The sequence below is a fragment of the Cucurbita pepo genome, unplaced genomic scaffold, assembly GCF_002806865.2.
Source record: "Cucurbita pepo subsp. pepo cultivar mu-cu-16 unplaced genomic scaffold, ASM280686v2 Cp4.1_scaffold000196, whole genome shotgun sequence".
Classification (NCBI taxonomy): Eukaryota; Viridiplantae; Streptophyta; class Magnoliopsida; order Cucurbitales; family Cucurbitaceae; genus Cucurbita; species Cucurbita pepo.
Window position 1 is genome coordinate 44,928 of NW_019646462.1, and position 24,397 is coordinate 69,324.

General features: G+C 35.1%; 2 protein-coding genes and 3 non-coding genes across 8 annotated transcripts; 4 read left to right on the top strand and 1 right to left on the bottom strand.

The window, feature by feature from the left end:
* Nucleotides 1-3,635: 3,635 nt before the first annotated feature.
* Nucleotides 3,636-3,708, top strand: TRNAK-CUU. Its single transcript has one exon. It is a non-coding gene; the product is annotated as a tRNA-Lys (tRNA).
* Nucleotides 3,709-7,524: 3,816 nt separating this feature from the next.
* Nucleotides 7,525-7,597, top strand: TRNAK-CUU. Its single transcript has one exon. It is a non-coding gene; the product is annotated as a tRNA-Lys (tRNA).
* Nucleotides 7,598-10,132: 2,535 nt separating this feature from the next.
* On the top strand, nucleotides 10,133-10,205 carry TRNAK-CUU. Its single transcript has one exon. It is a non-coding gene; the product is annotated as a tRNA-Lys (tRNA).
* A 779-nt stretch (nucleotides 10,206-10,984) lies between these two features.
* On the top strand, nucleotides 10,985-15,637 carry LOC111784419. 3 transcript variants are annotated; one of them, XM_023665131.1, is made up of 3 exons: nucleotides 10,985-11,239; nucleotides 11,643-12,788; nucleotides 15,434-15,637. In XM_023665131.1, the coding sequence occupies exons 2-3, from the start codon at nucleotides 11,651-11,653 to the stop codon at nucleotides 15,481-15,483; spliced, it is 1,188 nt and encodes a 395-aa protein (XP_023520899.1). In that variant the 5' UTR covers nucleotides 10,985-11,239; nucleotides 11,643-11,650; the 3' UTR covers nucleotides 15,484-15,637. The 3 variants fall into 3 exon arrangements, with proteins under 3 accessions (XP_023520899.1, XP_023520901.1, XP_023520900.1); XM_023665133.1 differs by lacking the exons at nucleotides 10,985-11,239; nucleotides 11,643-12,788 and adding exons at nucleotides 13,625-13,884; nucleotides 14,001-14,048 and having other exon boundaries at nucleotides 14,288-15,637; XM_023665132.1 differs by lacking the exons at nucleotides 10,985-11,239; nucleotides 11,643-12,788 and adding an exon at nucleotides 13,633-13,884 and having other exon boundaries at nucleotides 14,288-15,637.
* A 2,108-nt stretch (nucleotides 15,638-17,745) lies between these two features.
* On the bottom strand, nucleotides 17,746-21,010 carry LOC111784420 (heterogeneous nuclear ribonucleoprotein 1-like). Of its 2 annotated transcripts, XM_023665135.1 has the most exons (5): nucleotides 20,671-21,010; nucleotides 20,441-20,570; nucleotides 19,984-20,210; nucleotides 18,588-19,791; nucleotides 17,746-18,440 (listed from the first exon to the last, which is right to left on the bottom strand). In XM_023665135.1, the coding sequence occupies exons 3-5, from the start codon at nucleotides 20,203-20,205 to the stop codon at nucleotides 18,427-18,429; spliced, it is 1,440 nt and encodes a 479-aa protein (XP_023520903.1). In that variant the 5' UTR covers nucleotides 20,206-20,210; nucleotides 20,441-20,570; nucleotides 20,671-21,010; the 3' UTR covers nucleotides 17,746-18,426. The 2 variants fall into 2 exon arrangements, with proteins under 2 accessions (XP_023520903.1, XP_023520902.1); XM_023665134.1 differs by having other exon boundaries at nucleotides 19,984-20,570.
* Nucleotides 21,011-24,397: the final 3,387 nt, after the last annotated feature.

Sequence of the window (24,397 nt, forward strand, 5' to 3'; positions counted from 1 at the left end):
AAGGTACAAGTGTGAAAGCGTAGAGAATGGTCCAACGAGGGGGGCTGGACCACGTTAGGGAGTATCGTGAATGCGAGAGAAAAGGAAGAGACCTTAGCCACGGTATCCATAGTGAGCGTACTTTCAAACGCCTTTCTAAAAGACCTATAAAAAATACCACGTCACCTAAGTCCTTAATAGCGTGGTAAAAGTAGGATTAAAGGAACTTAAGGCGCAATTACAAAACTTACTAGATAAAGGCTATATCCGCCCTGGCGTACCTTTTTAGGGTGCACCAACATTATTTGTCAAAGAAGAAAGATGACTCGATGCGTCCGGACATCGATTACAAAGAATGGAATATAAGGAAATTAATCTGGACAAGATTTTGAGACAAATTAACATAAGGTCCAGTGGCATATAGACTAATACTTTTCTTCAAAAATTAGACGGAAGTTCTTAATATGGTAGAATACCTCCGTGTAGGTCGTTACAAACTTCGAAGGACAAGTCAAGTCAATCTCAGAAATAGGATAGAACGTCAGCTAAGGCCAACCAAGTAAATGACCTTACTAACGACATGGTTATATTTGATATTGACACGTGTCCCGTGGTTCTGCACGTGTCATATATTTGATATGTGTAAATTGTTTATGAATCGATATGACTATGATATGATATGACTATGATATGTATATGTTATGATATGTGAATTGTATGATAACACTTACTGTATGATGTGTTCAATGATATGTTTGAGATAGGATGCGATAATTATTATGACTATGATAGATTGATAAAACAATATGAAAGGTTATGTATAAAAAACAATATGGTTATGATAGATCGATGAAACGATACGATAAGGTGTTGTATAGAAAACGTTATGGTTATGATAGATTGATAAAACGATATAATAAGGTTATGTATAGAAAACGATATGGTTATGATAGATTGATAAAACAATACGATAAGATTATGTATAGAAAACGTTATGGTTATGATAGATTGATAAAACGATACAATAAGGTTATGTGTAGAAAGTGATATGATTATAAAAAGTGGTTATGATAAACTAATAAAACGATAGGGTTAGGATTAGTTTAGGAAATGATATTATCAAGATATGTATATGGAATGATATGACTACAAAATGTTTACGGAGTGATTAGGATATGAGAACGATGTATGTATTTATACATATTGTAATATAATATGAGACTGATATGATTTACGATATGATATGTGCATGCGCATGATATGATATGTGACATGAATGAAATGATTGACAAGCAAAACGACGAACTAGCATGAGATACAACTCTGACATGCGCATGCAAGATACAATAAACGATATGATAAACAATATGAGAAATGATATACTAATATGATATGATATGATATGAAGGAAAATGCTGGAGGGGTTGTCATACATGATAATGAAAAAGAAAAAATGTTGGGACTTCATGCATCATTGTGTGTACATACATCGGGCCCTTTTTTACGATGGTATGGACTTGTACGTTACAAGGCATGGAAACGATCATTATGGTTATCATAATGATGCGACGATCAGGTATGAAAACGATCCTTATGTTTATCCTAATCTCGCCACGTTTTAAAACCATTCTTGCTCAAAATTTCAGAATCGCACACCATAGACCCTTTCTCAATTTGTAAAGAAATTGATGTCGAGATCTCNGTAAATGACCTTACTAACGACATGGTTATATTTGATATTGACACGTGTCCCGTGGTTCTGCACGTGTCATATATTTGATATGTGTAAATTGTTTATGAATCGATATGACTATGATATGATATGACTATGATATGTATATGTTATGATATGTGAATTGTATGATAACACTTACTGTATGATGTGTTCAATGATATGTTTGAGATAGGATGCGATAATTATTATGACTATGATAGATTGATAAAACAATATGAAAGGTTATGTATAAAAAACAATATGGTTATGATAGATCGATGAAACGATACGATAAGGTGTTGTATAGAAAACGTTATGGTTATGATAGATTGATAAAACGATATAANTTAGGAAATGATATTATCAAGATATGTATATGGAATGATATGACTACAAAATGTTTACGGAGTGATTAGGATATGAGAACGATGTATGTATTTATACATATTGTAATATAATATGAGACTGATATGATTTACGATATGATATGTGCATGCGCATGATATGATATGTGACATGAATGAAATGATTGACAAGCAAAACGACGAACTAGCATGAGATACAACTCTGACATGCGCATGCAAGATACAATAAACGATATGATAAACAATATGAGAAATGATATACTAATATGATATGATATGATATGAAGGAAAATGCTGGAGGGGTTGTCATACATGATAATGAAAAAGAAAAAATGTTGGGACTTCATGCATCATTGTGTGTACATACATCGGGCCCTTTTTTACGATGGTATGGACTTGTACGTTACAAGGCATGGAAACGATCATTATGGTTATCATAATGATGCGACGATCAGGTATGAAAACGATCCTTATGTTTATCCTAATCTCGCCACGTTTTAAAACCATTCTTGCTCAAAATTTCAGAATCGCACACCATAGACCCTTTCTCAATTTGTAAAGAAATTGATGTCGAGATCTCAAATCGATTATTGCTTGAAATCCTTGGGATTTTGAAGAATGCCATTACATTTCTGGTTCAAAATCAAGCGTGGTTGCAGTCAAGTTTTAGTTAGAGCAAAGTTGCATGCAAAAAGTCCTTGAGTAATTAGCTTGAATCAGCTGGTAAGTCTTTGAATCTGGCCTCAATAGACATCATACAACATCAACATTATCTATATCTTTGATCTTAAAGAGAGGTAATTCTAACTTTTATCTCTTTATTGATCCGAATTTTGTATAAGATGTTAATTTATTTGATTCAAGGGTTCTTGCTTCAACACACTATCGCACTTTAATGACAGCAGACTTGCGATTGTGTGGCACTAATTTTCCAACAACAAGTGAGTTAAGTCTATTAGTTCTTGCGTCGCCTACGGCCAAGCGACGTATGCTCGAGCCTCTGGACCCGGTTCAAGAAGAAAGTTTTAGAAAACGGGGTAGAGAGATTTCGAAAAAAAGTTTTGAAAACAAGATTTGAGAAATTGAAATTGGTGTTATATGGGAATGTAAGAAAAAACAACAACAACTGCTTACTGCATATAATTATTGTATGTCATATCCCCTGAGAATTTGAATCGTTGGGCTGAGAATTAAGATTGTTTTATCAGCTCCCTTCCAATTTGTTATAAGGTTTATATTTATGTACGTGGGTAGCACAATATTGTTTTGTGTTTTGTTTCTAGATTGAAATTACTCTTTTGAAGATCATCGTGTAGAAAAAGTTTAAGCTTTTGAGACCGAATTTTCTTTTCTTCTTCATGTGATATTGTTAGGCTCGTTAGATATTGTTCGGCTCGTTACGTGGTATCTAATATTTTAGTAAACCAATACCTAACCCGCGTGTGATCGAAATAAGTACTAACAACTACGTCAGCGTAGTGCTCAATAACGACGGTGGAAATTGTTATACAAAGAAATGAATTTATAATCCAAGAAATACAATAATATAATAAATTGTAGTCAAAATGTGCCATGAAGCCCGTCTAGCTCAGTTGGTAGAGCGCAAGGCTCTTAACCTTGTGGTCGTGGGTTCGAGCCCCACGGTGGGCGTTAGTTTTATAAACGTTTTAAAAAAATTGTTATTAATAAAACTTTTTAAATTTTATGAATATTATTGAAACGCAGTTCAAATGGTATATTTGAAACAAATTAACCTCTCAATTAATATAGGTTATTATAATGTTTATTTTCAACGCATTTTGAAATTAAGAAGAATAAATTTTTATTTTAGTTTTGTTGAGAGCTAAACTTTTATTTTCATTCAAATCACGAATTTAGAAACGAGTTTTTTTTTACTCTCGATTTTGATCATTAAGGTAATTCGTTCCAAACTTTCCTTGAGCTAATTTCTATCAATATTGTTAAAAAAAATTAATGAAACTATTTGAGATAAAATATAAAGTTTAAGACTATTTATGATTGAAACTTAAAACATGGAATAAATTACATGACATGGGTGAGGAATCCGCTTGACTGAGGTCTCCTATGCTCAGTGTCACGGTTTTACTTTTCCAACCGTGCGGCATTGTGATCTTGACATGCTCATGACCAACTTTGAGGAGAACCCAAGCCCCATATTCATTTGTTGCCCGACTTTGTGGCTTGGTCAGACTTTAGGCGAGATTTGTCTTCACCCATCAAATATCACTTGTGCTGAATCCAAGCTTGTTTGGCTACACACTCCACCTTCGTGTACATGTTCAATCATCTATGACACAATCGACTTGCCTCTACATTAGGCCAAGGTCTCCCGTGTGCAATGTCGCATCCAACATCATTTTTGTTTCCAATTAACATGGTTCACATGTCTTGACGCCATCCCAAGTCACTAGTGGAATTGGCCATTGCAGCTCATTCAGTCATCCAATTAATAGTTGTTGAATTAGGGTTAATTTATTCTTGTCGGTCTTCTTTTCCTATTGTTGTCAATAGTTGCGAAATTAGAGTTATTCTTCCTCTTGCTATCTGGTTTTACAGCAGTAGAAGTCTATTTTGTGTCTTTTTCGTTTTTCCCTTTGGTGGCTCTCGTTCTTTTTAGGTAACCTTCCCTTTTTATATTGTTCATTGCTTCTCATTTGGAGTCGAAAAGGAGTAAGTCGTCTATTTAGGATGTTCTTAATTGGGTAGTCAAGGACCTACATACCTTGCTGTTTTAGATTAAAATTCATATTACCTTGTCGATCAAATATCTCACATGAACTGATACAATAAAATTTTGTATAATTTAAAAATAAAAAACACCGAATTTAAAAGACAAAAATCAAAGACATAAATGAATGTGCTATTAAGAACTTTACTATTCCAAGAACAAGATTAAAAAATTAAGGATTACAACCTAACACATATGACTAATGACTTGGGACGATCATTTTCTGTAACGGCATAACTCTCTAATGCTCTCCCACATCGACAAAAAATCAATAGTTATCTAAAAATAAAAAGTATTATTTGGTGAGTATAAACATATTTGGTAAGAAACCAACTTTTAGGCTCTAATCACATCCTTAACCTACAAAGTTACCAAAAAACAATTCTCGAAGTTCAGGCCTAGGTTCTACCACTATCTAAACTTTTAAGAGACCTCAAAGTTTCAAGCGGTTCTCTTACTCATCATAAACCCAATCGTGGTTTAAACATCGTTCTCATTCTTTCATTAAATACCTTTTTCGGGGCAGTGAATCTATTAAATGACGTATCTGACTTAAGGGGTGAACCAACTTTTATATTCTTCAAAACTTAGCTAGTTTATCTTCAACCTTAGAAAGAGTGATAGATGGGTGTTTACCATATCCATCAATTTCTCTTATGGACTTCTCAATTGTTTTTTAACTAATTTCTCAATGTTAACTAATTTGTGACATTAAAGTAAGAAAGACTTTAAAAAATGGAAAGTTATTACCTATAAAACAGATAAAACAGATAAACTCAATTATAGGAACTTCAAAGTTGAGCGTATTTTTCTTTGAGGAATTTTATGTTGGGTGACTTCCTAAGAGTTTTCCTAGGAAGCATGTGAGCGAGGACAAAACATGCTTAAAAGACTCGTGTGTGTGTGTGATATGTGTGAATAGACTTCACTCTTAGAATCAAGTAGTAAGTAAAGTAAGTATGTTGCAAGGGATGTAAGGAAACGTCGGAGTCATCAAGTGCCAAATTAGAATTTTTAATCATTGACATGGATCGTTGCATTATTAACTTGAGCTAATATCTAACAAGCATGTGTATAATAAATTTTTTTTATCTATGGTAAATTGAACCATATGTATACTTTCTTATGCAATGCTTTGAGTATGTATTTTTGTGCATTATTTGTATTCTCTTAGGCAGTGTTATGGAAATTAATTTTAAAGACGAAACATTGATTTGGATGTTATCTTACCCAAATCGTGGGAGATTGTTGTGGCTGCCAACAACAATTTTTGAGGATCTAAGAAACTGAACTTTGATAAAATTTGAGACATAGTCCTTAGCGAAAATATTTGCAAATAGAAAATTGGAGATTCATTGAGCAGTGCTCTTAGTGTTGATTGAAGGGGAAGAAGTAAATTAAAGACCTCAAACATACCTAGTCGAACAAAATGGACACTTTTAGAAACATTGTACAAAATCAAAGAAGAAGTAGAATCATAAATCTCGAGATGATAATGATTCTATAAATTCAGCAGAAAACATCGGAGATGCTCTAATCCTCGGTGTGGATAGCCCGATTGAATCTTTGATTTTGGATTCAGGTGCAGTTTTTCATTCGTCTTGAAACAAGGAATTGTTATGAAATTTCAAACCTAAAAATTTTCGGAAAGTGTAGCTCGCCGACAACAAAGTCTTAGAGATTGAAGGAAAATAAGATATATGCATACAAACTTCAATAGGAAATCAATGGGCATTGAAGTATGTCACATATATCTCTTATAATGCCCCAGATCTACCGATAGCAGATATTGTCCTCTTTGAGCTTTCTCTTTCGGGCTCCCCCTCAAGGCTTTAAAACGCGTCGGCTAGGGGAAGGTTTCTACACCTTTATAAATGGCGGTTTGTTCTCCTCCCCAACCAATGTGGGACATCACATCTCTAGTCTCAAGTAAAATCTTATCTCCATTAATCAGTTGGATAACACAAATTATGTAGCAATGTTTGGAAAGAATTTGTAGAACATTGTGAAAGATGCTAGAGTAGTAGTATGTGAAAAATCTAAAAGCTTATACACCACTACAGGGGTATAAATATGGTTGTTCTAGCTGGAAGTGCTTCCCGTTCAAGTCTATGCACAATAGACTTGGACATAAGAGTGTTAAACAAATGAAGATGCTAGTTGTGAAACGAGTTTTAGAAAGCCTAAAATTTAGTGATAGAAGTATTTGTAAGAGTTGCATTATTTGCAAACAGAAACAAGTTAGCTTAACAAAAGCTATTAGACAACCAAAAAAATTATGTATGGACCATCTTGAATTGTTAGTGGATCAAAATTCTACGTCTCCCTTATTGAACTTGTATGTGATATCATTAAGCTCGTACGTGATATCTTATAGTGGATCAAAATTCTACGTCTCCCTCATTGAACTTGTATGTGATATCATTAAGCTCGTACGTGATATCTTATAGTGGATCAAAATTCTACGTCTCCCTCATTAAACTTATATGTGATATCGTTAAGCTCGTACGTGATATCTTATGTATTAATAAACTGATATCATGTAGAAAATATTGAATAATGAGTTGTTGAAAAAAAATGGAGGAAAATGAAATTTGACACAAGTACATGACAGTTGCTTAATCATAAGAGAAGAAATGAAACCTACTTAGAATTTAATAATATATAAGGAATAAGTGTATGTAACATATTTAATATTTCTTGAATTTTGTTCATAAGCCCGTCTAGCTCAGTTGGTAGAGCGCAAGGCTCTTAACCTTGTGGTCGTGGGTTCGAGCCCCACGGTGGGCGATTTCTTTATTTTTCTTTTAGAAGAAATTAACGTTTTAGAAGATATTAATGGTTTATAAGTAAACAATGACACATTTTATACTAAGACGTTTTTCAATATTTTATGTGTCATTTTTACTGGATATAAACAATTCATCGACTAAATCATTTATGGTAAGTCAATAAATAACGCAACTTTAAACCACTCCATTGATTTAGACTAAAAAAAAAATTCATCCTTAAACTAAAAAAAAATTAACAATTTAATTGTTAACTCCACCATAATCATAATTGATTAAGCATATACGGTTGACTCGAATGTCAAAAGTTTAAATATTTGTCCCACATAAATCGAAATTAAATACTACTTCCTTATGACTTTTCTTTGGGCTTCTCGAAAAGATCTTATCTCAATGGAGAGAGTATTCCTTAATTATAAACGATCATTTTCTAAATTAGCGAATGAGGACTTTCATCATCGAATAGTAGCTTGGCTCGAAAATTTTCCTCCCACTTCAATTCAAAATTTGAACTTTAAGTTACTTAAAGGTAACTTTGTAACAACACAAAATTTTCCCCTTTTGATGGAAACTCCACAGCTCTCTTCTTTTCCCACTTGCATAAAAAAGAACATATTTTCAAAGTTTACCAAAGTGTTGGATGTCTTATTTCCATAGCCAAAGCAATTCCTTTTTGTGATATCATATTTAAAGAACTTTGTTGATCAATAATTGAAGAAAGGCAGCGATGTGGATGATTCAAAAGCTGAAACACCACCACTGCTCACACAAAAAACAGTAATGAAAACGGTGCACTGCGTTTCTTTATCTGTGTGTGTCCCACTTGGTCTCATTCGTCAATTCCCAGCCCCCACGCGTGGGACTTCCTTTCACAAACCCCCAATTCATCTCCTCTCTTCTTCATCCTAAAACCCCATTTCACAAAAATTCCCTAAAAACAAATCATTCAATTCAATTCCCATTCTCGAGGCGATTTCGAGCTCTCAAGTGCACCAGATTTCCCGGATTATCGTTTTTGACTTTGGAGCCTTAAAGGTATGAATACAAACAAACACTCCCCTTCTTTATCTATTTGTGTTCCCCTTTTTCTTCTTTTGTCTTTTCGCTTTCGGATTCTAAGAATTTCACTCTCCTTCGTGTGTTCTTTCTAGTCCTCTGTTTCTGGATTTGGGGATTTTCAGATTCGGTGCTCATTTCTGGTAATTGGGTTTAGGGTTTTGATTTCTCTTCACTTATGGCTTCTGGGTTCTTACTGTTTTTGTAAACCCTTTTCAGTTTTGTTCAAATTCTTCTGTTTATTCATCTTTGATTTAGGGCTTTTTTGCTCTGTTTCTCTGTATTTGATGTGAAAAACTCTGCCGATTGTAGCTTTGAATTGTGAGTTCTTTAGGATCTTTCCAAGTTGAATGAAATTGGGGTATTTTTTGGGAATTTGCAGGTGGTTTAATGGCTTCCGAAGCTAAGAACGTGGCTGTTTCAGAGGAACAGAAGAAGGAATGTGTTGTGGAAAATGGGAAGGAGAATAAGGAAGTTGTTGGTGTTCTTGAGGTGTTGGTTCACCAAGCAAGAGACATTCATAACATATGCATATACCACAAGCAAGATGTGTATGCTAGGCTTTCTTTCACTACTGATCCTGCAAACTCTGTGTCCACCAAAACCATCAACGGTGGTGGGAGAAATCCTGTTTTCAACGACAGTGTTCGCCTCGACGTTCGATCCATCGATACGTCGCTCAAATGTGAGTTATGGATGCTTAGTAGAGNATGGCGGTTTGTTCTCCTCCCCAACCAATGTGGGACATCACATCTCTAGTCTCAAGTAAAATCTTATCTCCATTAATCAGTTGGATAACACAAATTATGTAGCAATGTTTGGAAAGAATTTGTAGAACATTGTGAAAGATGCTAGAGTAGTAGTATGTGAAAAATCTAAAAGCTTATACACCACTACAGGGGTATAAATATGGTTGTTCTAGCTGGAAGTGCTTCCCGTTCAAGTCTATGCACAATAGACTTGGACATAAGAGTGTTAAACAAATGAAGATGCTAGTTGTGAAACGAGTTTTAGAAAGCCTAAAATTTAGTGATAGAAGTATTTGTAAGAGTTGCATTATTTGCAAACAGAAACAAGTTAGCTTAACAAAAGCTATTAGACAACCAAAAAAATTATGTATGGACCATCTTGAATTGTTAGTGGATCAAAATTCTACGTCTCCCTCATTGAACTTGTATGTGATATCATTAAGCTCGTACGTGATATCTTATAGTGGATCAAAATTCTACGTCTCCCTCATTAAACTTATATGTGATATCGTTAAGCTCGTACGTGATATCTTATGTATTAATAAACTGATATCATGTAGAAAATATTGAATAATGAGTTGTTGAAAAAAAATGGAGGAAAATGAAATTTGACACAAGTACATGACAGTTGCTTAATCATAAGAGAAGAAATGAAACCTACTTAGAATTTAATAATATATAAGGAATAAGTGTATGTAACATATTTAATATTTCTTGAATTTTGTTCATAAGCCCGTCTAGCTCAGTTGGTAGAGCGCAAGGCTCTTAACCTTGTGGTCGTGGGTTCGAGCCCCACGGTGGGCGATTTCTTTATTTTTCTTTTAGAAGAAATTAACGTTTTAGAAGATATTAATGGTTTATAAGTAAACAATGACACATTTTATACTAAGACGTTTTTCAATATTTTATGTGTCATTTTTACTGGATATAAACAATTCATCGACTAAATCATTTATGGTAAGTCAATAAATAACGCAACTTTAAACCACTCCATTGATTTAGACTAAAAAAAAAATTCATCCTTAAACTAAAAAAAAATTAACAATTTAATTGTTAACTCCACCATAATCATAATTGATTAAGCATATACGGTTGACTCGAATGTCAAAAGTTTAAATATTTGTCCCACATAAATCGAAATTAAATACTACTTCCTTATGACTTTTCTTTGGGCTTCTCGAAAAGATCTTATCTCAATGGAGAGAGTATTCCTTAATTATAAACGATCATTTTCTAAATTAGCGAATGAGGACTTTCATCATCGAATAGTAGCTTGGCTCGAAAATTTTCCTCCCACTTCAATTCAAAATTTGAACTTTAAGTTACTTAAAGGTAACTTTGTAACAACACAAAATTTTCCCCTTTTGATGGAAACTCCACAGCTCTCTTCTTTTCCCACTTGCATAAAAAAGAACATATTTTCAAAGTTTACCAAAGTGTTGGATGTCTTATTTCCATAGCCAAAGCAATTCCTTTTTGTGATATCATATTTAAAGAACTTTGTTGATCAATAATTGAAGAAAGGCAGCGATGTGGATGATTCAAAAGCTGAAACACCACCACTGCTCACACAAAAAACAGTAATGAAAACGGTGCACTGCGTTTCTTTATCTGTGTGTGTCCCACTTGGTCTCATTCGTCAATTCCCAGCCCCCACGCGTGGGACTTCCTTTCACAAACCCCCAATTCATCTCCTCTCTTCTTCATCCTAAAACCCCATTTCACAAAAATTCCCTAAAAACAAATCATTCAATTCAATTCCCATTCTCGAGGCGATTTCGAGCTCTCAAGTGCACCAGATTTCCCGGATTATCGTTTTTGACTTTGGAGCCTTAAAGGTATGAATACAAACAAACACTCCCCTTCTTTATCTATTTGTGTTCCCCTTTTTCTTCTTTTGTCTTTTCGCTTTCGGATTCTAAGAATTTCACTCTCCTTCGTGTGTTCTTTCTAGTCCTCTGTTTCTGGATTTGGGGATTTTCAGATTCGGTGCTCATTTCTGGTAATTGGGTTTAGGGTTTTGATTTCTCTTCACTTATGGCTTCTGGGTTCTTACTGTTTTTGTAAACCCTTTTCAGTTTTGTTCAAATTCTTCTGTTTATTCATCTTTGATTTAGGGCTTTTTTGCTCTGTTTCTCTGTATTTGATGTGAAAAACTCTGCCGATTGTAGCTTTGAATTGTGAGTTCTTTAGGATCTTTCCAAGTTGAATGAAATTGGGGTATTTTTTGGGAATTTGCAGGTGGTTTAATGGCTTCCGAAGCTAAGAACGTGGCTGTTTCAGAGGAACAGAAGAAGGAATGTGTTGTGGAAAATGGGAAGGAGAATAAGGAAGTTGTTGGTGTTCTTGAGGTGTTGGTTCACCAAGCAAGAGACATTCATAACATATGCATATACCACAAGCAAGATGTGTATGCTAGGCTTTCTTTCACTACTGATCCTGCAAACTCTGTGTCCACCAAAACCATCAACGGTGGTGGGAGAAATCCTGTTTTCAACGACAGTGTTCGCCTCGACGTTCGATCCATCGATACGTCGCTCAAATGTGAGTTATGGATGCTTAGTAGAGTCAAGAATTATCTTGAAGATCAGTTGCTTGGTTTTGCTTTGATCCCTTTAAGAGAAGTTGTTGTTGTCAATGGGAAGTTGGAGAAAGAGTTCTCTCTTTCGTCCACCGATTTGTTCCATTCGCCTGCCGGGTTCGTGCAGCTATCGATTTCGTATATTGGAGCTTCACCAGAGTTCATGGCCATTCCAGCCATAGCTACAGCTCCCCTTGAAGCCATTGCAGAAGGGGAGGATTCAAGTTTAACCAAACCACATCCAAATGATTTGGACATGATGGAATTCCCGGATCTTAAGATTGCGAACGAAGATCAGATAATGGTCTCCGAGTACATCGGTATCACGTGTTCGAATTTGGATTCTGAATCTTCAGAGAGCTTAACCATTCCCAAGTGTGAGAATCCAGTCTTTCCAATGTCGAACGAGAAGTCAAGTGAAGCTTCAAAGATCGATTCTCCACTTAATAGTGTATCAAACGATGCAGTTTCTTCACCGTCACTACCTACATGCTCGGAGTCATCAAAAACATCAGCAAGTTCAAAACCTGAAACCCAAGAACATGTTTCAGCACCAAATGCTAAAAACAGCAAGGTCAACGATTCGTGTAGCGAGGCAGCAAGTGATAGAGTTACGAAGCCAGTAGTTTGCGTGAGCATCGAGCCAGAGGAAGAGAAAGTGGTGCAACAAGACATTGTGGACATGTACATGAAAAGCATGCAACAATTCACAGAGTCATTAGCAAAGATGAAACTTCCTTTGGATATCGACACAAATGGTCCTCCAAGTTCGGGTAGTTCGAGCTCTAACCCGAACCTACAATCACCAAAAAACAACGGTTCCCGTGTGNTAACCTTGTGGTCGTGGGTTCGAGCCCCACGGTGGGCGATTTCTTTATTTTTCTTTTAGAAGAAATTAACGTTTTAGAAGATATTAATGGTTTATAAGTAAACAATGACACATTTTATACTAAGACGTTTTTCAATATTTTATGTGTCATTTTTACTGGATATAAACAATTCATCGACTAAATCATTTATGGTAAGTCAATAAATAACGCAACTTTAAACCACTCCATTGATTTAGACTAAAAAAAAAATTCATCCTTAAACTAAAAAAAAATTAACAATTTAATTGTTAACTCCACCATAATCATAATTGATTAAGCATATACGGTTGACTCGAATGTCAAAAGTTTAAATATTTGTCCCACATAAATCGAAATTAAATACTACTTCCTTATGACTTTTCTTTGGGCTTCTCGAAAAGATCTTATCTCAATGGAGAGAGTATTCCTTAATTATAAACGATCATTTTCTAAATTAGCGAATGAGGACTTTCATCATCGAATAGTAGCTTGGCTCGAAAATTTTCCTCCCACTTCAATTCAAAATTTGAACTTTAAGTTACTTAAAGGTAACTTTGTAACAACACAAAATTTTCCCCTTTTGATGGAAACTCCACAGCTCTCTTCTTTTCCCACTTGCATAAAAAAGAACATATTTTCAAAGTTTACCAAAGTGTTGGATGTCTTATTTCCATAGCCAAAGCAATTCCTTTTTGTGATATCATATTTAAAGAACTTTGTTGATCAATAATTGAAGAAAGGCAGCGATGTGGATGATTCAAAAGCTGAAACACCACCACTGCTCACACAAAAAACAGTAATGAAAACGGTGCACTGCGTTTCTTTATCTGTGTGTGTCCCACTTGGTCTCATTCGTCAATTCCCAGCCCCCACGCGTGGGACTTCCTTTCACAAACCCCCAATTCATCTCCTCTCTTCTTCATCCTAAAACCCCATTTCACAAAAATTCCCTAAAAACAAATCATTCAATTCAATTCCCATTCTCGAGGCGATTTCGAGCTCTCAAGTGCACCAGATTTCCCGGATTATCGTTTTTGACTTTGGAGCCTTAAAGGTATGAATACAAACAAACACTCCCCTTCTTTATCTATTTGTGTTCCCCTTTTTCTTCTTTTGTCTTTTCGCTTTCGGATTCTAAGAATTTCACTCTCCTTCGTGTGTTCTTTCTAGTCCTCTGTTTCTGGATTTGGGGATTTTCAGATTCGGTGCTCATTTCTGGTAATTGGGTTTAGGGTTTTGATTTCTCTTCACTTATGGCTTCTGGGTTCTTACTGTTTTTGTAAACCCTTTTCAGTTTTGTTCAAATTCTTCTGTTTATTCATCTTTGATTTAGGGCTTTTTTGCTCTGTTTCTCTGTATTTGATGTGAAAAACTCTGCCGATTGTAGCTTTGAATTGTGAGTTCTTTAGGATCTTTCCAAGTTGAATGAAATTGGGGTATTTTTTGGGAATTTGCAGGTGGTTTAATGGCTTCCGAAGCTAAGAACGTGGCTGTTTCAGAGGAACAGAAGAAGGAATGTGTTGTGGAAAATGGGAAGGAGAATAAGGAAGTTGTTGGTGTTCTTGAGGTGTTGGTTCACCAAGCAAGAGACATTCATAACATATGCATATACCACAAGCAAGATGTGTATGCTAGGCTTTCTTTCACTACTGATCCTGCAAACTCTGTGTCCACCAAAACCATCAACGGTGGTGGGAGAAATCCTGTTTTCAACGACAGTGTTCGCCTCGACGTTCGATCCATCGATACGTCGCTCAAATGTGAGTTATGGATGCTTAGTAGAGTCAAGAATTATCTTGAAGATCAGTTGCTTGGTTTTGCTTTGATCCCTTTAAGAGAAGTTGTTGTTGTCAATGGGAAGTTGGAGAAAGAGTTCTCTCTTTCGTCCACCGATTTGTTCCATTCGCCTGCCGGGTTCGTGCAGCTATCGATTTCGTATATTGGAGCTTCACCAGAGTTCATGGCCATTCCAGCCATAGCTACAGCTCCCCTTGAAGCCATTGCAGAAGGGGAGGATTCAAGTTTAACCAAACCACATCCAAATGATTTGGACATGATGGAATTCCCGGATCTTAAGATTGCGAACGAAGATCAGATAATGGTCTCCGAGTACATCGGTATCACGTGTTCGAATTTGGATTCTGAATCTTCAGAGAGCTTAACCATTCCCAAGTGTGAGAATCCAGTCTTTCCAATGTCGAACGAGAAGTCAAGTGAAGCTTCAAAGATCGATTCTCCACTTAATAGTGTATCAAACGATGCAGTTTCTTCACCGTCACTACCTACATGCTCGGAGTCATCAAAAACATCAGCAAGTTCAAAACCTGAAACCCAAGAACATGTTTCAGCACCAAATGCTAAAAACAGCAAGGTCAACGATTCGTGTAGCGAGGCAGCAAGTGATAGAGTTACGAAGCCAGTAGTTTGCGTGAGCATCGAGCCAGAGGAAGAGAAAGTGGTGCAACAAGACATTGTGGACATGTACATGAAAAGCATGCAACAATTCACAGAGTCATTAGCAAAGATGAAACTTCCTTTGGATATCGACACAAATGGTCCTCCAAGTTCGGGTAGTTCGAGCTCTAACCCGAACCTACAATCACCAAAAAACAACGGTTCCCGTGTGTTTTACGGTAGCAGAGCGTTCTTCTGATGAGATTCAGGGTCGAGTAGAGTTGGTTTTAGTATGGTTTCATGTTTTTTTGGTTTTGGTTTTGGTTTATGCAGTTTGAAATGTATTTGAATGAAAGAAATTTAGAACGTTTGTGTGTTAGTATTAGTATGATATGAAGCTTTGGTTCATGAATGATGGGCTTAATCATATAATTGGGATGGTGAGACCCACAAGCACATGGCCATAGGCATGTGATTAATGTCTAACTTTTGCTTTCAAATAATTGATGCTACTTATCAAGTCATGGTAGGGGTAGGGAAAGGGAATCTATTTTATTTTCTTCTTTAACTTTTTAAATATATAATAAAATAGTAATTTCAATAATTTAAATTACAATAATAATAATAATAATAATAATTGTATAAATAATGTGAATGAACGGAATTATTGCTAGTTTGATACTAGATATTCGTAATCAATTAATATATCTTAGATATTATATTTTTGTATATTTTATTTTATTCTCAAGATTTAGTTAGTTTATATTTTTCCTATGGGTAAATATTAGATGGTAGCTTGTATCCTATTTAAAGTTGTGAATATCAATAAAGATTAAACATTCTATCCCAATTCTATCTCATTAACCCTATATTATTTGTTTGAGTAACCCCAACTAAGTTGGTCGGTCAGGTTGGTCGGATAGCTGTTAGTTCTTTCTATTAATGTTTAGGCTTGCTTCATTATTATTGTGCCTACAAGTTTTGACTTCCCATATCAACCCAATCTCCCAATTCAACCTGAGTTGTTCCTAAGATCCCATTATTTTACCCTTTTTTATTAGCTATCAACTCCTTGTCTCTCTACCAAATCAACCAAGTTCTAACACGATTGGTCGAGTTGACGTTCATTTTTTGTTTTAGCTTGGTAGCATGGCACGTGTCGACTCTCTCTCTTTGGTTGAATGTCTCCTCTTCTTCTTCCTTCATCTCCCTTTCGGTTTTTTCGCCTCCTTCAATTGCACTCGTCCCATTTAGATCGTCTTTGTTCTTGGTGATTTTTATTCTAATTTCGTGGTTGTTGTAGTTAGATTTTTCAACGTATACTTGCATGATCGATTGAATGGGTTTCGTGTTATTGTCTAGCTTGGATTGCTATAACATCCATATTTTGATACAAATATGTCACTTGTATTGTGTCTAAAAAGTTAAGAGGAAAGCAAATAAAATACGGTAAAATTAAATCAAATTAAGACCAACAACACCACAATTTAAAAAAATCGATTTGTTCAAATTTATTACAAATTAAGGACGACTCTGGGATACATTCAGAAATAAAATACAAAGATGGACTAGATTAAGAACATGATGAGAACTTACAACTAGGTTCTTTATCAGGTGTTCACGGACAGTTGGTTGAGGTGGGAGAGAGTTCAAGAGCTATGCGGTCACAAAGAGAGTTGTCCTTGAGGCTCGAGTTTTCAATATCCAATTTACTCCAAATGTTCTTCGATAACATCCTTATGACTTTTAGTTTCTAGAACCATAGGGCCTAATTTTAAGAAAAATTAAGGAGGGATAAAAAATTAGGTTGAACGAGTCACATCGTCTTCTTCCTCTAGAAGTGAAAGAAGATGCACGTTGTCTTAGTGAGATACCCTTGAAACTCGCTCTTTTCAACATTCAACAATGACTTTCTAGTACATATTTTTTTCATTAAAATACGTCCCTCTCGAGATAGTAAAAGAGTGATCTCTATTGAAATTTTGAAATCAAAACTCAAGGAAACTTTTCATCTACTCACATTATTGAATCCGCAAAAAAATCATTCTCACTCATTCAAATCAAAAGACGAACTCTAATAATTAGAAGTTCATAACCCAGTTCGAATTAAGATGGAATTACATATACCTATACCCATGTGGTGAAATATTTATATTCTCGATTAACAAATTTCTAAAGAGACATTAAACATTTCATAATCTACTCTTATACAAACTTATTATATATGAAACTCCAATTCACATGTATTACAATTTGAATCAAATCATTCGTAAAAAAAGATACGCATGGACCCATAAAGGGCAAACCAAAGCAGGAAGAAGAAGAAGCCAAGAGATTTTATCCATATATTGGTGAAGAAGAAGAAGGAATATCCATATATTGGTGAAGAAGAAGAAGGAATATAAATGAAAGGACCACACAACAAAAGCATTGAATTCTTGAGATGCAAAAGCCAAAAAGCAAAGCATATCCTAATCTACAAAGGATGAGAACAGAAAAGAATCAAATTGGCATACAAAAATGGATCAAAAACAAAAACAAAAACAATTTCTTCAACATATAATCAATCAATCACAGAATGAAATAATGTGCTGCTTCATTGATTCTCTTCTCATAAACATATGAACAAATCAATCACAGCAGCAGCATAACCCAAGTAAGCATATATATATATGTATAGAATAAATAACCTGTGTTCCTCATTAAATCAAATGATACTGATAATGATAATGATAATGATATTGCTGCTGCTGCTGCTGCCGCCGCCATGCCTCACTCTGTGATATCATGGGATAAAAATAACAATCACTCTTCTGGAGTATCTCTATCTGCCAATCTGCTGCTTTTACACCTCAATCAAATGCCAACATTACCAATCCTATCTCTCTCTCTTCTTAACCAAAAATCCAAAACACATAACAAAAATTACAATTCTCCATTTCCCTTTCTCTTCTTCTTTCCTTCCAAATATATATTATTATGTATCTCCCTCCCTATGTATCGCCTTCGGATCGACGAACCAAGTCAAATTGTTACAAGATCAGTGTTCCCTTTTTTAACTCATCAACTGAACCAACGAACAAACGAACGAGCAAGCTACCGGGGTATATATAAAACTCACGAATCACAAATATCCATCTTCCCTATCTTTCATTCATTGCACTATATTCATTCATGTTCGAAAAATCCAAACGACAATCTTCTACGCAGCGATTCCTGTTAACCCAACAACAATCAAATACCAATTCATTGCAATTCTAGAATCATAATCAGATAACTAATGAGTGTTTTTAATGAAGCCTCCTAGCAGTATAATTGGATATTATGGTGTTATAAAACAAAGCCAAGGGTGTAGGGTGTTACCTCTAGATGACTGTCTGCTTGAAACATCATAACTAGCAAGAAAATTCTCAGAGCTTTTGGCTGGATCATCTGAAGGAAGGCTACCAAGACTATAACCAAATGGCACAGAACCATCCAGTTCGGGAGTGGTAGACGGCCATGTTGAATCATCATGCACCGTTCCATCACGGTACAGCTCCCTATACGACCTCTCGTAACCATCGGTCGTTTCAGCGAAGGCTTTTCGTGTTGCCACGCTCGAGACTACTCCATTTCTTCCGTAGCTTCCTCCTCTGATCCCAAACTCACTCTCTCCAATGCCATAACCATTGTTATTAGTGTAGCCAGGAGGAGCATTCACTCCAACATGATTACCAACAGCAGCAGAACTCCAATTATCATCGTTGTTTCCATACGCCACTCGGAAGTTCCCCATTCCAGAGCCAGAGAAAGCGCCAGGGTCGGGCGAGTTCATGGCATTGTTCATACTTCCATTTCCCCACACATTCCACGTACTCGAGCTTAACAGAGAATCACCTCTTCCATTTCCCCCACTGTAGCCAATTGGGGTAATGAACCTATTTGAATTCCCATTGTAATAGGAATTCAACATTTGCTCCTGCGCTTGGCTGTTCATAATGTTCAAACTCCTACCATAGCCTTGCCTCAGTCCTTGCTCCAAATTCACACCAACTCCATAGTTATTAGTACCGAAATGAGGAATCCCGGTACGACTGCTAATAACTGGACTCAACCTACCATCTGCTCGGACTCCGTAACTTCCGAGAGGACTCATGTTATAGCTTTGAGTATAGCTGTTAAGAAAACCACTAGCTCTACTCATACCATAGTTATATCCTACAATAGGACTTCGGTTGGACCCTGGGGTTAGCTCTTTTGGAATTGCTCTTTTCACCTCAACCATCTTTCCATTGAGCTCATGGAAGGTTTTATGCAGCACACGATCGACCGCCTCCTCCGAGTCGTAAGTAATGAAGCCGAAACCCCTCGGCCTCTGCGTGCTGTGATCATACATAACAACAACATCAGTAATTGTGCCAAACTGATCAAAATACTTCTGAAAGTCGGCCTCCGTGACTGTCGAAGCTAAACCTCCGACAAAAATCTTCTTTGTTCGTCCCGAGATAGGAGAACCATGGATGCTACCATTGTTTCTGTTCAATGTGTTCTGATCATCTTTTGGAACAGCCTTCTTAGCTTCAACCTGATAATCGAAACCGATACATTTAACAAGAAAGCAACTCCAATTTCACACAAACCAGTACAGAATTCAACCATTCAGATACTACAAATTGCATCAACAGAACGCATCACATCTAAATTTATTCAGAATTAGATTTGAATCTCAGGAAATGAAGAAGAACAGAAATCAGATGTTAGAAGGAGAAAATCTCACAGTGCGGCCATCGATGATGTGCTTCTCCAAAATAACCCTTTCGGCAACCGCAGGATCTGCAAAGACAACAAATCCAAAACCACGAGCACGGCCAGTGGAACGATCCCTCATGATCACAGCCTCAACCACTTCGCCATAGCTGCCAAAATAATCCCTAAGACGCTCTTCATCAGTATCCCAAGAAATTCCGCCAATGAAGAGCTTGCCAAAATCCGATTCCATCTTTTCTATTACCAAACAATCAATCATCCAACCAATTTCGATTTATTACACATCGCAAAACGCCCAATTCAGATCAAAATTAAAAAACAAACATATATATATATATATATCATCCGATTCGAACTCGGAACACATAACCCGATCCCAAATCCCAAATCCAAAATCCAAAATCAAAAAACAACCCAATCGAAAATGTCGATTCAACTAAGCAGGAACGAAAGGGGCGATTCTTAACTGTAAATTCAGACAGAATCCAACTGGCGCTTTGAATTCACACCAACAAAAAACAAAAGAAAACAACAAAAAAGAGATTCAATCGTTAATCATCCGATGCTTTGCAATCAACGAAAGGACGACCCAAGCTCCTACAAGCATCNAAAAAAAAAAAAAAAAAAAAAAAAAAAAAAAAAAAAAACCCAGAAAAAGTTGGATGAAAAAACGAGAGAATCAGAGACGTGAAATCACCATCGAGAAGGATCCAGATGAAGAATCGAAAAACTAAGATCTAAGAAACGGAAGAGGAGGAGGAAGAGGAAGAGGAATAAGAATAGTCAGGGAAGGAAAACAGAGGATGCGCCCATCCCATCCCCTCTTCTCTCTCGCTCCTTTTGGTTTGGTTTGGTTTGCTTTGGAATTGCCACTTCTTCCCTTAAATAAATCAAAAGAAATGGAAATTTCTTCGATGAAACGTTTGAAGGTGAGAGAGAAAGAGAGAGAGAGAGGGTGACAAATCCACTGGTGTAAGAATATTTGTAGGAGACAACAGACATGACAGAGGAGAGGAGGGGATGGATGATGATTTTCTTTTCTTTTTTTTTTTTTCTTTTTTTTTCTNTTTTTTTTTTTTTTTTTTTTTTTTTTTTTTTTTTTTTTAATATAAATAATTCTGTGACAACTATGCATATTGTTGTTGCAATTAAAAGAATCTTCAATTAGTTTGGCTTTCCAACTTTTCCATCTTTTTATATTTTATTTTAATTTCAAGTTTTAAAAAAAATTTAAATATTTCAATTCTAATTACAAAGTCAAGCATAATTAAAGCTTTTATTAAACAAATTTATATGTTTATAATTGTTTTTATAATATTAGTTGAGAGTTTGAAATTTTCAAAATATACTTAAAATCATTATCATTACATTCTTATAATTTACAAAATAAATAAACATGAATTTCGTTTTTTTGGAGGAGGATATGGAATGCACTCCCTACCTACCTCTAATCTAACCATTTGTATTAAGAATATTATATATAAAAGATAGAGTTGTTGACTATAAAGGTCGAGCCTACAACTCCTCATAAAAGGAATTTCGTGGTGATCGAGAGAGAGAAAATTGAGATTTTAGTTTCGCTTGTATCATTGAGAACGTTGTTGACATTATCTGGTCTGATTTGTTGTTCGTGGGAAGAAACTTTCGTTTGCATTCTACTCTTAAAGATCGACTCAATTATGCTGATTCATTGTCTTCTTGAATTCTTCGTTGGAAATATGTCGTTGTGTTCCTTCATTTTGCTTTGTGGTTGACCATTGTGTCTTGCCCATTGACACGAGCCTCAAGATTCAGATGGGGATAAGGTTAGTTTCTCTTTTGATTTCAGTCAATGATCATCATCTATCTTTTGTTATTGTTGTAGGTTCGTATAAGCATCGTGAAGGATCCATTACTCACCATTCACCACTGTCGACGCCCTGCCACGACCATTGGAGAAGAACACTTGGTCCTTATGCCCATGGTTGAGGGAGAATCACCGTGGGAGACGCTAATGGCTTGCACATGGAAAATGGTTAGATTCTCGATGCCTTGACCCCTACAATTGTCGATTTTGTTGGACCGTAAATTGGTTCACTTCAGCCACTCTTATTTGATTTGCTAGTATATGTTTGGTCTAGTTCACTTGGACTGATCTAGCTCGATTTTTCTTTATAGATCCAAATTTAATGTCCATTTACCTCGTTCTTACTCTATTTAGCTGAATTTTCACTGATAGAAAATTTTAAGTAAAGGCTAGTTTAAGGAGGATTCATACAAAATTTTCATATTTTTAGCCCAACACTAAGCTAGAATATTCTATTAGTTAAATGTCGGTAGTTTTTAATTAAATAAAATGCATTAATATGTTTAATTTTAAAAAGGGTATCATAAAAATGTAAGTTTAAATGTGCATTTTTTTATTCGTTTTCTCTCCTTTAAACGACGTGGGAATGTATATGGTAACAAATCTCGATCAATTTAAAATTTTAGAAAATCAGGTCGTCACATCTAATTCAAAACCCTCGATCCCCCATTTTCATTCATTTTGATTAAATTATGAATACAAATAGTAATATTTTAAGAATAGTATAAGATTTGGTATAAAATGAATAAGTTTATCCATTTTTATTAAGTTTGATGGAATCCCATGTAAATGTGGTGAGCATTGTTCAACCCCAATCCATATTGATAGGCATGTAATATAGATCACACCCACAATAGAGCTACAAAAGAAGTAAATGCTCGTAATTTCAGATCCATTCATTATTGAAAATGCCAAATGTATATCAATCTCACTTTGGCATTACATGCGTTATAAACTAAGACTTTTAACTCCCTATTTTACTTAGTTTTTTNTTTTTTTTTTTTTTTTTTTTTTTTTTTTTTTTTTTTTTTTTTTTTTTTTTTTTATTGTTTTGAGTGTGACATTGTGAATCCAAGGAGAAAATATACCAATTAATTGATGGTTTAATTCTCGTATTTAACCTAATTACGATGCTTCTAAATCTCCTTTAATACCGTATTTCGGCAACCCAGACTCAATCTTTAAAGGTTGTTCAAGACTCCTCTGAGTTTTGATCGAGAACCGATTTGATTTTATTAAGAATTAAAATAAAATATTTAGTAAGAGAGTCAGGACTTTACCGTCCTTTCTAAAAACTGTAGATTGTAAAGTTTCCTTGGTGTTTTTTAATGACGTAGAAATTTAAGATCTTTCCTTACTGTGACTCTAAAACCAATAAATTAGCTTGTGAACGTCTCGGGAGGAATGGAACAAAAGAATTTCAACCATAGAGAAGTTACGAGGGATGGGGCTCAACCCTAAAATCCTATTTTAGAACTTAGGGAGAATATATGGAATATTTTAAATACTAAATTTTAATATATATATATATATAAAATATTAATTTGAACCCTTTCATTAATTATATTATTTCCTCTTATACATGAAGTATATCAAATATATTAATTTTAGTTTCAATATTTCAAAATTTTCTTTTAACTCAATGAGCTATGGGAGAACATTAACTAACTATTTAATCAATTAATTTTCATTCATTAACGATACGTCATTGTAATAAATTAAAAAAAAAAAAAAAAGTTAGAAAATGGCACTCGTTAGAAATTTCGAGATTTTGAGCCAGCACTGTGATTCATGCCTCAACCACTTTCCCATGCCTTCATTACGTCCCTTTAGTCGTCGAGGGGTACTTACTACCTCATTGATTATGTTAAACACAAAAGGAAAAAGTCAAAGAGAAGTATGTGAGGAAATAGCACCAGACACAGAGGTGGCGAGAGAAGTATGTGACGTTACTAAGATTATTGAGTGAATATTCTAATAGGGCGAAACACCTTGATGATAATGGGAACAAATTCAAAGGAGGAAATTAAGTATTTAAGTTTAGAGAGAATGTCCGTTAGGGCCAACTAGGTAAGTTGTTTATATCGGCATGGTTAGAAGTTGTGTTCCGTATGCTGAATCGTGCCTTATGATCTTGCACGTGTCATATGTTTGATATGTATTAGATGTTTATGAAATGTTATGACTGTGTTATGAAATGATTATGATATGATATGATAATAATATGATACATGTTATCATCTGATATACTTGACAATATGTGATAACTCTCCAAAGGTAGAATTATATACCAAACATTTTTTGTAGTTAATTTTGCACTCATACAAACAAATTTTTCATTAATGGTTTCATTTATCCTAATTAGTAAGCATGAATAGTCCATTGTGGTTCAACATTAAAAGAATATTAATTTGCATAAATCGAGCCTAATTGCAAATTTGATTGAGTTATTTGGTAAAATATCAAAACATTTATGTTGAATCATGATAATGTAGCAAATCTAGAAACAAACTTGCCGGAAAATCTAGAAATAAATTTCTGACCATGAAGCAATGTGGAACTCAAATTTTTCCGGTAT